The sequence below is a fragment of the Vespa velutina genome, chromosome 4 (assembly GCF_912470025.1).
Source record: "Vespa velutina chromosome 4, iVesVel2.1, whole genome shotgun sequence".
NCBI lineage: Eukaryota > Metazoa > Arthropoda > Insecta > Hymenoptera > Vespidae > Vespa > Vespa velutina.
The window spans coordinates 10,720,238-10,736,295 of record NC_062191.1 but is presented as its reverse complement, the minus strand read 5'-3'; the positions used below and the strand labels follow the sequence as shown (position 1 = coordinate 10,736,295).

Here is a 16,058-nt window from a genome sequence, read left to right as displayed (position 1 = left end):
AACCAATCTTATATTAGGGTTGTTTTTTTTTGGTTCAGTGAGTATTATAAATTTAGTAACAAAGCTTATCTTTATTAAACATGTACATTATAGTCACATAAATAAAAGTATTACTTTAGTTATACAAATAAGAGATTGGTGCTCCTAAGAATAAAAGCTAGTAACGCTAATAGTCAATAAGGTCACATATAAACAATCTTCCTAATCTAAAGTTTTTGTTTCAATATTTTAGTACTTTGCATTATTTGTTCGTAGCTCTATTAAAAATTTATGTTCGCATAATCATAAGAAAGGATTTTTAGAATTTCTTGTCATAGTGCTTACACCTGTGCCCACCTGAAACAATGTTTTTAGACTTTACAATATAGGAATAAAGGAAATTAATTTGTGTAGTAAGCAAAATAAATTTAACGATGTAAGAGTTAAAGAATAGAAAACTGATTACTTGCCATAAACGGATTCGCGTGATATGCTGGAACAGTTGGTTGCCAAACTCTATTCGTTAGTGGTGGTGTTAACTGACTAAATTGAACAGTATCTCTGTTATTAGCTGAATCTATACCCATCCATTGTGAATCTGCATTTTAAGATAAATTTTATTTATGCAAATTAAATAATATCAATATATTATAATATGTTATTTGAATATCAATACTGCTTGGATCATTTGATATTACAAGAAACTATTACATAAAATGCGATCAAAACGATCGGATAATCATACACACACATTCAATGACTTTTAAATAAGTTAATAATAATAACGAAATAAATACCTTTCCATATATTGTATGATACTCTAAAAGTATATTTTCATTTTAAAACTTACCATTATTTACAGGAAATTGCACTTGTTTGAATGGATTAATTGGATTACACAAAGAGTTCTCTGGCTGCATATTATTATTTATCACATTAACAGATGGTCGCCACACATCAGTACTCGTAAATGGATTTGAAATTACATGTGTTGTTTGATTATCTGCATTCCATATAGAATTTGTTGCTGAAACACAAAGCATTGTTTATATTTCTTTTATTTTATATATAATTTATATAAATTTGTAAATATTCTTACTATTGAAATTGTTAGCATTCCATGTTGATGTTAATATTTTTGTTGTTTCTTCTTTCTGTTGTGTTTGTTTCATCAAAAAATCTAAGTCTTTGAGTGCCGCATAACGATCTTCTGATGGAGGCACTTTAGTTCCATTCATATTTGCCGTTAGCAAATTTCCTCCACTCATGTTAAGTGTAGTTGACATATCTGTATCTATAAATAAAATAAACTTATTAAAATTTTTCTAACAATTATGAATGAAATTTTTACTGTTAATATGTTTATTTAAATTAAAGTAAATAAAATAGACATACTTTTAGGAGTATTGAAAACAGGATTATTGTCAAAATTAGCAAAAAATGGCTGAGGTGTAACCGATTGATTCAGCCTATTGACAGGCACTGTGGTATGAAAAGGTTCAGGAACATTACTAAAATCAGCTACAAAGTCTGATGTAAAATTATTGGTACTAGCTGGCTCTGAATTCTTGATTTTCTGTGCCACTACCGGCAATGTAGTAGATGTCCCAGAAAGAGGAACCCGTGGAATGCTGGTTTGTTTCATAGACTGGGATTGTTGAGTAGAATTTTGATTTGCTACGGACGGATCTAAATAATACCTCTTTAATTCGTATTTTGCGTTCATTAGATCTTTCATTTTTTGTTCATCTTTAATATCTGAATTTAATGGTGAATTTGAGTTCATTAAACCTAACCATATTCTTGCACAACATTCGTTACCACGTTCTTTTATAAAATCTATTTCCTCTTGAGTAAATGTTGCCATGGTAATTGATTTTACCCTATGCGGTGGTGTCAAACCTCGTCTGTGGAAAGATGCAAAAATACAACTTTTTAACAAAGATCAATCTTGAATTAATGTTAAGAACATAATTTCATCATCTTGTTTTACATTGTACACAAAAAAATATATATATTCCCTTTTGGCAACATGCCACTTTTATATGTTCTTCATTTTATTCTGTAAAGCTTTTATTTTTAGAAGATATAAATTTTAATACATTATGAAAATTGTCATTTAAATTAATAGATTAAATATACTGAATGTATATTTTTAAAAGAAAATTTTCTATAATTAGATAATACATATTCTTATCTATAAAAAAAAATAATAATAGAGATATTTGTTAATAATTATTTTCAATATACTTGTCAAAGATACAAAATTTAATACTGACCATAAATAAATTAATGAAAAATATAAAATATTAGATACAAAATTTAACAACGCTTATTTTAATTTCTAGTCTCTTGAATAAAAAGAAACTACTGATACTTATGCAAAAAAAATGTATAACACACATTTATAAACTATGCATTTGTATCAATGATGCTATACTTATCAACTGAGAAGATATCATTTGGTCAATTTCGAACATGTAGCTTATCTACATCCATTTCAGAAAATGAGTTAAGAGTTATTTGTATCCAATGGCAAGAGCATTTCTTTTAATTATCTAACAAAGATCAGAAAAAGGGATCATAAGAACGATATATTCGTGAAAAATAAATGATAGAGTGCCGAGCATTGTGGAGAAAAAATGCTGGTGTCGCAATCCGTTATCCGGAAGAAGAAGCGATAAACCAAAGAGGACAGAAAGATATAGAAATCACAATGGAATGCGTTATCAAATAATATTAATTCGTAGGAATAATGGGCCAAACGAGTATAATAACTTCTAGGAAACATGTACTTACAGCATACCAGAGCAAGATGTACAGACGAAGGAACCGATTGTCATGTTGACGTAAGTTGGTCCTCGTTGATGGCAGTCGAAACATTCTTTGTTTCCCGGAAGCGAAACCAGTTCGCGTAATATCTTTAAATTTTTCTCGTCTTGTTTTTTCTTAGAAGATGCCATCGTACGAAATGCTACGTCGTAAAGTTCGTAGACTCGCAGAGAACAATATCACAAATCCTCTCGCGTTGCGTTTACGGAACTTAAGGCCATCACACAAGCTGTTCCATTACAAACGGATAGAGAGAGAGAGAGAGAGAGAGAGAGAGAGAGAGAGAGAGAGAGAGAGAGAGAGAGAGAGAGAGAGAGAGAGAGAGAGAGAGAGAGAGAGAGAGAGAGAGAGAAAGGAGAGAGAGAGAGAGAGAGATCTGCACATGCATAAGAGTACATGACCAATCGGAGATCTCACATACGGACGCCATTTTTGGCAGATGCATAAAAGCATTGCATGGAGATACCGATTGGCGTATACATTTGTGCGTTTAAACTCTTATGTTAAGCTTACATGCTAGAGTATGATAGTTGCTAAAATATGTGTGTGTGTCTATATATATATTTACTCAATTGCAATGAATGTTGTATTACGAAACATGATTTGAATAATAAGCATTAGGGAAAAGATCTTTTGAGGTCATGGAAAAATATTTTTGATTCGATTACATATGCATATTATATACATATAAATAAGAGAATTAATATATTAAAATTTACTGTCATATATAATTCAAATATAACATTTTCTTTAAATAATTTTCAATAGAAGATTGAACTTATATAATTCTGAACATGTTATAGACGAATTAATCAAGAAGTAATATAAAGAATAAAATACAAGAATAAAAACTACAATAATACATTCTATAGGAAATTTTGGGATATGTTCACTTACATAATTACCTTTTTCTATGTTTAACCGTCGTTAATAATAGTTAATTGAAAAAATCGAACAATTTTCAAACCATTGAAATTTAAACGTAATGTCAAGGTCTAAATCAAGGTCAAAACCAAAAGAAATTAAAGTTTCGATCTAATAAATGAATAGTGATCCGTGGTATTATAAATTTTATAGTTAATAACGATTCGTTCATGAGCTAATGCATTGATAGAACTGGCTTCTTTTTCCACCAATAATAGTTACATTATAACAAATAAATAATAAAACAATAAAGCAAAATGTATTAAGTAATTTTCAAGTAAAAAGTATACATATAATAAATACTTCGTTATTTACAAAAAATAAATGTATAATACTCTTTATATAGTTCTATTTATGTATAATGTCTGTGTAATTGATCAAAGGAATTTAAAAGAAACGAGAATGTTTCCCGCTTCTCCTATTATGATTGGTTAGTGTAAGTTAATTGATCACTGTTATTGGTCACAAGAAAATGATACTTTCGAGCTACTTATATAGTTTAAATTAATTTTAATAAATTCAATTAAATATCTGTAAATTATAATTGGTCATCGATAACATTTCTTCGTTCTTATTGGTCGGAAAGTGTAATAGCACAACGGAATGTGTAAAAAGACTACGACTAATGCGATGGTAGAATTTTTGCATGCAGGCAACATTTGAGCATTTACCTGATTTTACTACATTTCACTTTACGTGACCGGTAAGGAACGTTGTAGATTTTTTGCTTCTGAAAAATCATTTACTAAGCATTAATTTAATTATATATATTATACTTTTTCGTATTTAACATTCATCGATCTTGGGATGTTTCAGGCAGATCATCGGTAAACTGGCTAGCTAATACACGTTTATTACTTGGCCGGACTTTTCGATTACGGTAGAGTAAGTACACTTTTCTTGATATTATTCATTTCTTATATGTATGAACATAGGTCAGTCTAATTTTAACAATGGTAAGTTGAGAACTGGAGTTTTATGTAATAAATAGAAAATTTTTCGTTTCGTAATTCAGAATAAGATTCTTCAAATATACGTATGGGAAGAGGTTAGTGAAGTCGTGACGTGTCAGGTGAATACTTCATTCCATATGGTGGTTAGTTCTTCAACCTCTGATTGTTGACATGCTGCTTTTTATCTCGAGTTAATTTATTTAATCTTCCTTCGAAAAAGTATCTTTCTTTTAACGTTTAAAGAAAAAGGAATACCAAAAAATATATTATGCACAGATCTCTATAGATTTATTTATAATTATCAAGGTAATATTTCAATGTAATAAGCATGTTATAGATTTGGAATATTAATCTTTTTTGTCTTTTTAATTTATCTTCAAAAGTTGCCATTGGATTTTAGATTTTTATTATTTTATATATTTATATTTAATTTTAGTCAAATTTCATTTTTTGTTCATGTTTTTTTATTGGTGAAATTGCTTTCTTATAATATATGTAATCTATATTTCTTTGCTTTGTTTAATTAATAAAATAATTAATAAATCAGGGAGTCTTTAAAAAACAATATAAGTTATATCTTGATTAATTTTTTTTCATTTTGTATTTAAGAAGTATATAAAAATATATTCTAGGAAAATATTCATATATATAAAATTAATATATTAATTAACTGGATTATCTATGATGATTTTAATAAAATACGAAAGAAATAAATTATTTAATGATTTCTATTATGTTTCTTATTACTTTTCACAAAGTTTATGTTGTAACATAAATAATTTTATAAAGTAATTATAACATAAAATATTTTTACACGTATGATATAAAGTAATATAAAACTTACTGAAGATATTAGTTTTTTATGTTTTTTGAAGTAATGATCACGAAAATAAATATTAAGGTGTATATATAATAATAAAGTAACTATGATTCAAAAAGTATTAATTACGAAGATAAGTCGATTTTATTTTAATATTTGATTACTGATCATATTTCTGTATTTTATTGGTATTTATATATCCTTTGTTATTTTTAAAATATATCTTTTACAAATATATCTTTTAAATAAAATAAAGTATATACAAATTAAAAAGCATTATATATTATAATTACTTGTTTCATTATTATTTGAAGAAATCTTTGATCAAATTTATGTTATCGTTCATCGATTTATTTTGTTTTATAGTGCTACTGTAAGGACTTGGCACGAAACAGGACAATCGCAATATGCAGCAGCAATCAGTAATGGAAGAGGGAATGGACTATGAGCCACCAACCTACGATGAAACATTCCCAGTACTCCCAGAATCAGCTTCAAGCATTGGGAGATTAAATAGTTTCTCTTTAAATAATAATATGCAACTTGGGCGTATAACGATTACCCAGGTATTTTTTTTAATGAATTATAAACTACGAATCATCGTATATAGCTAATTCTGTTCTATATGGTTCTATTTAAATTATTATTTCTTTTTTGTTTATTTTATAGATATTTCGCGTACCAGGTGAGGAACGCAAATTTGATCATAGTGATAAATTTGGAGAACGTGAATCGATTCGAACATGTAAAGCAATCATGAAGGAGACAGATACTATTATCGAAATAGCAACTTCGAAAGATCAGTCTCTTACATTCCTAATCACTGGTAAACAAAGTCAAGTTTTGGAGGCAAAACGACGAATCTTAACAACATTTCAAACTCAAGTATAATTTTTAATTTCACTTAAATTTGTTACAAATATGATTTAGTAGTCTTACTTTATCTATTAATTTATATTACTTTTATAATTATTTATTCCAGGCAAGTAAACAAATAAATATTCTGAAGGATCATCATCGCTGGATTCTTGGAAAACAAGGGCAAAGGCTTAAAGATCTTGAAAAAACAACTGCAACAAAAATTAATGTACCGGGTGTTCAAGATCAATCAGACATAATAACAATTACAGGAACTAAAGATGGAATAGAAAAAGCTGAACATGAAATCAGAGTTATTTCTGATGAACAGGTAGTTATGTAATTCCACAGATCTTTTGAAACGTTATATGTGTTTATATATAATATACATTATATTAATATTTTAGTCTAGAAAAGCTTTTGAAAGGATAACTATGCCAAAAATTTATCATCCTTTCATATATGGTGCACATAATGAAAATTTAAATGCAATGATGAATGAAACTGGTGCTCGCATTAATATTCCTCCACCCTCTGTACAAAATGATGAAATAACTATAGCTGGAGAAAAGGAAGGTGTTTTATTGGCTAAACAAAAAATAGAACATATTTATAAAGATATGGTATATTATTATAAATATAAATATTTATTATTTTTTGTCTCTCATACTTATTAGTTCAATATTAATCTTTACTACATTTCTAACTTAGGAGAGAAGATGTACAACAGTTTCAGTTGAAGTTCCCAAATCACAACATAAATATGTTATTGGACCTCGTGGTAGTACTATAGCTGAAATTTTACAATTAACTGGTGTAAGTGTTGAAATGCCAGCTCCGGATTCTGCAACAGGAACGATTACTCTCAGAGGTCCTCAAGAAAAATTAGGACAAGGTAAGATAATTATTAAATCCTCATGTTAACAACTACGTAATTTGTATATTTATAATTTTTAGTTTTTCGTATTATAATTTTATTATTTTTTATATGCAGCACTAGATAAAGTTTATGAAAAAGCTAACAGCGTACGAACGGCTGGAGTAGAAGCTCCTGTTTGGCTACACAAGTACATAATTGGAAGGAAAGGTGTAAACATAAAAAAAGTTACACAAGAAATGCCTAAAGTAAACGTAGAATTTACTGGTAAAGAGGATAAAATTAAAATTGAAGGTCCTCCAGAAGAAGTTGAAAAGGCACAAAATGAACTTCAACTTATGGTTAATGACCTCATGTCAAAACTTACATTCACAGAATTAAATGTTGATCCTAGATTCTATAAACACATAATTGGTAAAAATGGATGTAATGGTAAGAATTTTACTTTTTTCTCTTGCTTTTTTGTTATTATGTAATATTGAAATATATCTATATTTTCCAGTAAATCGTGTTAAAGAAGGTACAGGTGTTGTAATCAACATTTCTGAAAATGATGGTAGTAATGTAATTCGTATTGAAGGCAACGTTGCAGGTGTAATGAAAGCCAAAACGGTTAGTGTGTGTGTGTGTGTGTGTGTGTGTACATGCCACATATTCTTTTACATTGGTAATTATTTTATTAAAATTTATTTATGAACTTCTATTATATCTTAATTGTTTAGGAACTCTTGGAGATGATTAAAAAATTAGAGAACGAAAACGAAAAAGATGTTGTAATAGATCATCGTTTTTATCGCAGTATTATCGGCAATAAAGGAGATAATATTAAAGAGATTAGAGATAAATTTAATCAAGTACAAATCGTAATTCCTAGTCCAGGTATTCAATATTATTTACTTATTTTACTTATTCCTTTAACATATAACCTTTAAATTAAATATGTTGGGAATTTATTATATATAAATTCTTTTTTCTAGGCGAGAAAGGGGATATCGTTAAAATTAGGGGACCCAAAGAAGATGTTGATAAGTGCCATAAATATTTGATGAGACTTGTGAAAGAATTGAATGAAAACAATCATGTATTAGAAGTTCCCATTTTCAAACAATTTCATAAATTTGTAATTGGAAAGGGTGGTGTTAATATCAAGAAGGTAAGTAAGGAAGAAAAAAGGCAATGTAACTTTAATTCTTTTTTATATTACGTCATGATGTTATTTAGATACGAGAAGAAACACAAACGAAAATTGATTTACCTGCGGAAGGTGAAAAAAGTGATGTTATTACCATTACTGGAAAGAAAGAAAACGTGGAAAAAGCTAAAGAAATGATACAAAAGATACAAAATGAAATGGTATATATTATAAGAATATGAAAACGCAAAAGTTGAATAATATTGTTAACATTTCATATAATTTTTTTGTTTATTAGGCAAATATTGTGATCGATGAAATAACAATACCACCAAAGTTCTATAATTTCTTAATTGGAACTGGCGGTAAATTAATACATTCTATTATGGAAGATTGTGGTGGTGTAACAATTAAATTTCCTACTGCTGAAAGCAGAAGTGATAAGGTAAACAAATAACTTTGAATAAATATTAGAAATGTAAGTTGTTTTTTTAAAATCAATGCATGCAATTTTCTAGGTATGTAACAAAGGTACAAACAAATGTTTCATACAAAATTAAAAGGTTTCGAGGAACACATCAGATTGATTAATTGAGCAGATTTTTTATAATTTGTTTGAACACTTCTTCTGTCAAGGTATTTTTTTCTCAATAATATTTTGTAAATTTTTATTAAAACTATTTTAAAAAGTCATATTGAAACGAAATATTTTTTATCGTAATTAATTTGCACAAAAGAAATGTTCCAAAATAATATAAGAGTAAATTTATTGTTTGAATTATAAAATACTAATTATTGTGTCACTCAAACCATTTAATTTTGTGTAACATATATTTTTATATTTGTATTAAATATAAAAAAAATATATACAATAATAAAAATGCACAAATGTGAAAAAGAATAAAATTATTATATTTTAATTAGGTGAGTATCAGAGGTCCAAAAGAGGACGTAGAGAAAGCAAAACAACAATTATTAGAACTCACTAATGAGAAACAACTTACGAGTTATTCTGTTGAAGTTCGTGCCAAAATTCAACATCACAAATTTCTTATTGGAAAAAATGGTGCCAATATCAAAAAGGTAATATTCTCAAGCAGATATTAGGTGTAATAATTATAATTTAAAAATCAAAATAATCTCTGTATATAAATAATTTTTTTATTAGATAAGAGAATCTACAGGTGCTCGTATTATTTTTCCAACTGAAGAAGATCAAGACAAGGAAGTTATTACTATTATGGGTAAAAAAGAGGCTGTAGAGAAAGCTAAAGTTGAATTGGAAGCAAATATCAGCGAAATTGTAAGATTTTATCAATACTTTTTAATAACATACTTAAAATTTCTAAATAATATTTTTTGTTGTCATAGGATAACATTACTGAGGGTGAAATACACATTGACCCTAAACATCATAGACATTTTGTAGCAAGAAGAGGAGGTGTTTTGCATCGTATTGCTGACGAATGTGGTGGTGTACAAATTTCTTTTCCAAGAGCAGGTGTTGATAGCGACCGCGTAATTCTTAAGGGATCACATGAATGTATTGAAGCAGCAAAACAACGAATGCAAGAAATTGTTCGAGAATTAGTAAGTTGTAACATAACTTTATACATTTCTTAAAGTTATTATTCATTATAAAAGACATTGTAAATGAAAAATGGATCTTTCGAAGAATATGTTAAATTTTTGCAGGAATCTATGGTAACAGTAAACTGCATAATACCTCAAAAACATCATCGTACTGTAATGGGAGCTAAAGGCCATAAAGTTCAAACTATTGTGTCTGAATATGACGTGCAAATTAAATTCCCTGATCGTGATATATTTGGTAAAAATATTAAAATATTTGTTTTAAATGCATATAAGCATAATTAAATATAAATACACATTATATTACATATATTATTAAATAATTTGATAGAGAAACATCACATTACTGAAAAAATAGATGGTGAGGATGGAGAACTTTCAGATGTTCTTGTATGTAATATAATTCGTATTACTGGACAACCAGAAAATGTAGCTGCTGCTAAACAAGCATTACTCGATCTTGTACCTATAACAATCGAGGTTAGTATTTTTTAAATAACCTTCAAAAAAATTTCTTTGACAATCATATAATAAAAATTTGTCATTTTCAGGTACCAGTACCATTTAATTTTCATCGTTCGATTATTGGTCAGAAAGGTCGTGATGTACGAGAATTAATGAATATGTATGATGTTCGTATTATGTTATCACCTGCAGAAGAAAAACTTGATTATATAAAGGTATATTCTTCGTAAATATATTCATACGATTCTTTATATAATTTTAAGTTATCGGTATTAACATAAAAATCATTAATCAGATTTCTGGAACACCATCATGTGTTGAAAATGCAAAACAAGCAATTCTTGAAAAGTGTAAATCTCTGGAAGCTGATCGTCAGGAGAGAGCACTTAAATCTTTTGAATTAAAGGTATTTAATATATTTATTCGTAATCAATGTTTTATATCTTTCTCATATTATTATTTCACACAAAAAAAATTTTAACATGTTACTTATTTTTAGATCGAAATTGATCCAGAATACCATCCGAAAATAATAGGTCGTAAAGGGGCCGTTATTAGCAAAATACGTAGTGATCATGATGTTCAAATAAATTTTCCTCGCAAAGGTAATCCAGAAGAGCATATCATTACTATAACTGGTTACGAAAAAAATGCTTATAGTGCGCGTGATGATATAACAAAAATAGTTAATGAATTGGTAAGACTAAATTATGTTGATAAATAATAAACTTGATGAATGTAAATTTTATTATCAGATATTATTTTTCTGTAGAATCGATTAACAAAAGAAGAGGTACATATAAATGCTGCTGTACATTCACGCTTGATTGGTTCAAAAGGCAGAAATATTCGTAAAATAATGGATGAATACAAAGTGGATATTAAATTTCCACGAAAAACTGATCCTGACCCTAATATTGTTACAATAAAGGGAGCAGAAGAAAATGTTGCTCAAGCTAAGGATCATCTTCTAAACTTAGAAGAAGAATACGTATGTATTCTGCATTTTATATTTTTAAATATAATATTGATAATAGTAGACATAGATTAATTTATATTTTAAATTCTAGATGCAAGATGTATTAGAAAATGAATATCGCGAAAATCTTCGTACACCTCATCACTATGATGGAGGTTTAACTAACAATGTAAGTGAGTCTGGTTTTATTGTGAAAGGGGGTCCTTGGGAACAGCAAAGGCAACAGAATGCTCCAAATACTGCGAGTGTTGAAGAATTTCCACAATTTGCTGGATATTCTCATGTACCAATTGTAGCTCCTGATGGTCCTTGGGGTGTTAAACGTTAAGAATTATTTCTAGAAAATCATTGTAAGGTAATTTTCCTCTGACAAACAGTATAAAAGTATATACGCCCTCCTGGGTGGTTCCCTATTCCATTACTGATGTTGCTGCATACGACCTGGCCACTCTATTGGACTTTGACACTGGTTTGCTACATAACGTTTGACGATGATGTTTATATTTACAATTCACACACCAATGTCCTATGTATCTGTAACTGCAATGCAAGACATTATAATTTTGTTGCCACGTTAGCATATACATTGAGATACAGGAAGCACATGATTTTATACACAATGAAATGTGTAGCCTTGTAACTATTTTGTTGATATGCCTTTCAGGTACAGATATGTTGTACTTAAGGCTGTGGGTTCTTAGAAGGTAGTCTTTTGTGTATTATATAATTCTCAGATTGTCTATTCATTTAGATTGTGTGAGTGAGCTTTTCACTCTGTCTGGCATAATATTTTGTTAATTTATTTATATTTTTGTATATAAATTGCTTCTTTTTGTTGTGTTAAACTTTAATGAAATCAATTTTAAACCACATCATGATATTAGAAACTATGGAAAAATACATGCGTATCAAGAAGCTTTAAGGTCTTTCTAAGGAAAATGTTCCTAGATCTTATTGTAATTTCATACTTTGTTACCTAGTTGATAGGGTTGCTCTCTGCATCCCTAAATTCCGATATATTATACAAAAAGTTAATGAGAGAGAATGTAACACTACTCTAACTGGTTTTGCTTGAAAGCTTTAAAGATAATATTGTGCGTTGGAGGAACAATCTTTAGAAAGCCTTGACACGCACGTGCGCTCTTTTATAGCCACTGAAATATGAGATGCAGAATCGCCGTTGTTAAGAATCGTCAATATTTTGTAGGTCAAAGAAGATATAAAATACATTTCGTTAGAAGACTTTATTTATTTATTCATCACTTAATGTATCATGTGCAAACCTGCATTCTACTATTTCTGAGGCCAACTAGCTAAGAAAAAAATATTCGGTTCAAGTGCCTTGTCTATTTTCTTCAAGACAGCTCATTTCAATTGTTAGAGGAATTTGAATATTAGAAAAAAGTCTCGCGTGCTCTCGCGCGCCAGAGGGAGAGAGAGAGACATATATTGATAATAACTATAATAATAAATATAATCAATGTATAACAGGTACCACATAAGTACATAATACTTCTATTACAAGGATGATAATAGGAGTATCATGTATGCAGAAATTCACTTATATTTTTTAGATTTACAGTACTTTTTATAAGCTTACTTGGTATAGCGACCTATGTCATCCCCAGTGCATGGTTAAATGTAAGAAAGCAAGAATTAGCAAATTTTAACATACTTAGTTTGGCATAAGAGTTTGATAGAAGCTGTGCATGAATATACTTTTTCTAATGAGTTATAAATATAAAAATTGTAATTATTACATTCTCTGTACACATAGATAAATAATGTCAAAACACGTGAATTTTATTGTAAGAATATACTACATAACTGATTTATTGTTACACAGGAGTTTTTCTTTTCTCTCCCAATATGTAATTTCATATTTTAATCTTATTCTAGTAAATCTGATACATTTAATTTTCTTAATTGTTGAACAAATCCACTGTTAGGTTTGATACAATTTCTTTTACTTTTAACTTTTTCGTATGCTTCATCATATGAAAGATTTTCTAAAGCCATCAAATAAGAAATAACAATAGTTGGTGAGCGGGACACTCCTGCATTACAATGTACAAGAATATTTTCATGACGATTTTGGTGTATTATATTAATACATGTTTTTACTGGTAAGAATATATCTGATTCTGGCAAATCTAGTAACTCGCACTGATAATATTCTATGTTATTAAATTTAAGATTCAAATTAATACCGACACTTAAAATATGTTTTATGTTATATTTCTTAAGTATTTCTATACTGACAGCAGGATCTTGTGAACTAAGAAATAAACCATGTATAATAAAAGCAATATGCATATCAGGCTTTTCATCAAGAACAAATGGTAAACCTTGTGTTAATTCTTTCTTTATCCCATTTACAACTTCGTATCTTCTACCAAGAATATCTGTAATAACTGTTCTAGAAGGTCTCAAATTCATACTTTTCTTTTCTATAAGAGTTTGAAAATTCATTGCAAAATAAAATTTATCATGCTATAAATATTTTTATTAATATAAAAAATGCAATATTCACTGAATTGAATACATACATTTATCAATGTTTAATTCATTAGATTTATCCTTTATCGTAAATTTTTCTAATGTATCAAAATCATAATCTACTTTTACAAGATATAATCCATGTGGTGGCAAGATCTTTAAATGCTGATTCCAATTTTCACTTGACGGAACTTGTAACATTGTATTTATATCTTTTTCATTTATATTTCCAGTTGCTAATCCAAGCAATGCTGTTGCTATTCGTCTAACCTATTTAATATCATACAAGAAATATTAATTTATAAGTAATTTATAAACTAAATAAAGTAAAATTTTTAATTCTGCAGTATATTACCTGATTATATAAGAAACCCCTAGAACTAATTACAATATGCCAATAATCAAAATTTGTAGATAGTTCATCAAAAGACATTAAAGGTTGTGCTTTTTCTATAGTTAAGTTATTTAAATTGCGCACATATTTAACATTTATAAGTTTTTTTGAATTTGCTGCAAATGTTCTAAAATCTTTAAGACCCATGAAAAGTTGTGTACCTTGTTTCATTCTTTCTATATCAAAAGTCTCAGATCTGAAAGACACATGTAACAATTATGAATGCTTAATATTTAAATTTGTTTTAAAGCAATTTTGTTATATATAATTTTATCATTACCTTACATGGTAAGTATGACATGTTTCTATTATAGGTATCCTTTGTTCACCATATTTTTTAGCTATCATAAACCTATATATATATGTTTTTGATGTAACTATTTTCTTGCTATAGAAATCATCTATAACTGGAATACATTCTAATATTCTATAAACAAAGCAGTCTTATATCTATTTATACAAGTAACATAGTAACATTACAATAACTATTGTTATCGATAATGCCAATTTTATTTATTACCTAATAAAATGTGAAGTTTTTCCAAAAAAACGATTAAGTTGTCTTATTATCTCTTCTGAATTATATAAAACATTATATTTATTTTCCAATGTTACATGACCAATTGTATATAATGCATGTACACCTGAATCAGTTCTACAAATTTTTAAAAAAACATAATTTGTCTATTCTATATTAAAAATATTTTATAAACAATGTTAAGCAAGAAAGTTTAATATTACAAAAATTACCTGCTAGTTAAATATAATCTTGGCTTTGATACAGGTTTTGGATATAAAGTTAGTAAGCCTGTTTCTATAGCACCTTGGATAGAGTCACTATCAAGAATATTCCTATTTGAATGTTTCTGCAATCCTCTTCACACAGATTTTTTATTAATATCTTTTATTCAATAAAGAAAATAATTTTTATGTAAAATCACATAACATAATAATAATAATTTACTATACATATATATAATTTAATTAATATTAATTAAGTAAAGTTAACCAAATTTATAGTTCATAAAATGTTAAATTATTAAATTATATATTTTTAGTAATATTTTCGGTTTACTTTTCTACAGATAAATCCATACTTATATAAATATAATATTTTTATAAAAGAATATATGTAATTATATATAATATTATATAAAAGATATATAATGTTATCTTTCATGACAATATCTATATTTAACAGAAGAATTTTATATACCTATATAATGTTCCAATAAAGGAAAATTTTAAGAAATATTTTCCCATTTTTTATTATTCATATAAAGATATATTTATATCTTTAATCCACCAATTGACTAGCATTTACTAGATTAAGGCTAAAACGTGCGTGACTTCAGCGACAGATGGTAGCGTATAATAATAGTAATAATATGAACTATAGAGGAAGCCATAAAACAGTACTAAGAGAAAAATCTCGTAGATAATGTAGAAACGAACTTGTGTTTTCATCTTTATTAAAAATAATAATAACAATAATAATAACAATAATAATAATAACAATAACAATAATAATAATAATAATAATAATAATAATAATAATAATAATAATAATAATAATAATAATAATAATAATAATAATAATAATAATAATAATAATATAAATATATAATATATATATATTCATTAATTATTAATTTTGAAAAAATAATCGATAAATGTATATACTTTATATGTATTTGTTATCGAATAATATTATACTCCTGCTGTATCCTGTCTAGCATAGATTACCGTGAAA

General features: G+C 27.4%; 3 protein-coding genes across 5 annotated transcripts; 1 reads left to right on the top strand and 2 right to left on the bottom strand.

Annotated features, from left to right (window-relative positions):
- Positions 1 to 51: 51 nt before the first annotated feature.
- On the bottom strand, positions 52 to 3,070 carry LOC124948840 (arf-GAP domain and FG repeat-containing protein 1). 2 transcript variants are annotated; one of them, XM_047493063.1, is made up of 6 exons: positions 2,779 to 3,070; positions 1,375 to 1,886; positions 1,079 to 1,273; positions 830 to 1,006; positions 450 to 577; positions 52 to 336 (listed from the first exon to the last, which is right to left on the bottom strand). In XM_047493063.1, the coding sequence occupies exons 1-6, from the start codon at positions 2,940 to 2,942 to the stop codon at positions 283 to 285; spliced, it is 1,230 nt and encodes a 409-aa protein (XP_047349019.1). In that variant the 5' UTR covers positions 2,943 to 3,070; the 3' UTR covers positions 52 to 282. The 2 variants fall into 2 exon arrangements, with proteins under 2 accessions (XP_047349019.1, XP_047349020.1); XM_047493064.1 differs by having other exon boundaries at positions 2,786 to 2,924.
- A 1,230-nt stretch (positions 3,071 to 4,300) lies between these two features.
- On the top strand, positions 4,301 to 13,253 carry LOC124948834 (vigilin). 2 transcript variants are annotated; one of them, XM_047493047.1, is made up of 23 exons: positions 4,301 to 4,438; positions 4,552 to 4,620; positions 5,875 to 6,074; positions 6,178 to 6,393; positions 6,491 to 6,697; positions 6,774 to 6,989; positions 7,078 to 7,261; positions 7,361 to 7,675; positions 7,746 to 7,855; positions 7,966 to 8,122; positions 8,221 to 8,396; positions 8,465 to 8,596; positions 8,674 to 8,820; positions 9,300 to 9,458; positions 9,544 to 9,678; positions 9,747 to 9,965; positions 10,071 to 10,206; positions 10,300 to 10,448; positions 10,520 to 10,648; positions 10,729 to 10,839; positions 10,933 to 11,130; positions 11,206 to 11,424; positions 11,504 to 13,253. In XM_047493047.1, exons 3-23 carry the CDS (start codon positions 5,916 to 5,918, stop codon positions 11,738 to 11,740), a joined length of 3,711 nt encoding a protein of 1,236 aa, XP_047349003.1. In that variant the 5' UTR covers positions 4,301 to 4,438; positions 4,552 to 4,620; positions 5,875 to 5,915; the 3' UTR covers positions 11,741 to 13,253. The 2 variants fall into 2 exon arrangements, with proteins under 2 accessions (XP_047349003.1, XP_047349005.1); XM_047493049.1 differs by lacking the exons at positions 4,301 to 4,438; positions 4,552 to 4,620 and adding an exon at positions 4,837 to 4,994.
- On the bottom strand, positions 13,195 to 15,679 carry LOC124948839 (tRNA pseudouridine synthase-like 1). Its single transcript, XM_047493062.1, has 7 exons — positions 15,522 to 15,679; positions 15,056 to 15,181; positions 14,826 to 14,960; positions 14,586 to 14,732; positions 14,267 to 14,501; positions 13,962 to 14,181; positions 13,195 to 13,817 (listed from the first exon to the last, which is right to left on the bottom strand). Exons 1-7 carry the CDS (start codon positions 15,566 to 15,568, stop codon positions 13,303 to 13,305), a joined length of 1,425 nt encoding a protein of 474 aa, XP_047349018.1. The 5' UTR covers positions 15,569 to 15,679; the 3' UTR covers positions 13,195 to 13,302.
- Between the last annotated feature and the right edge of the window lie 379 nt (positions 15,680 to 16,058).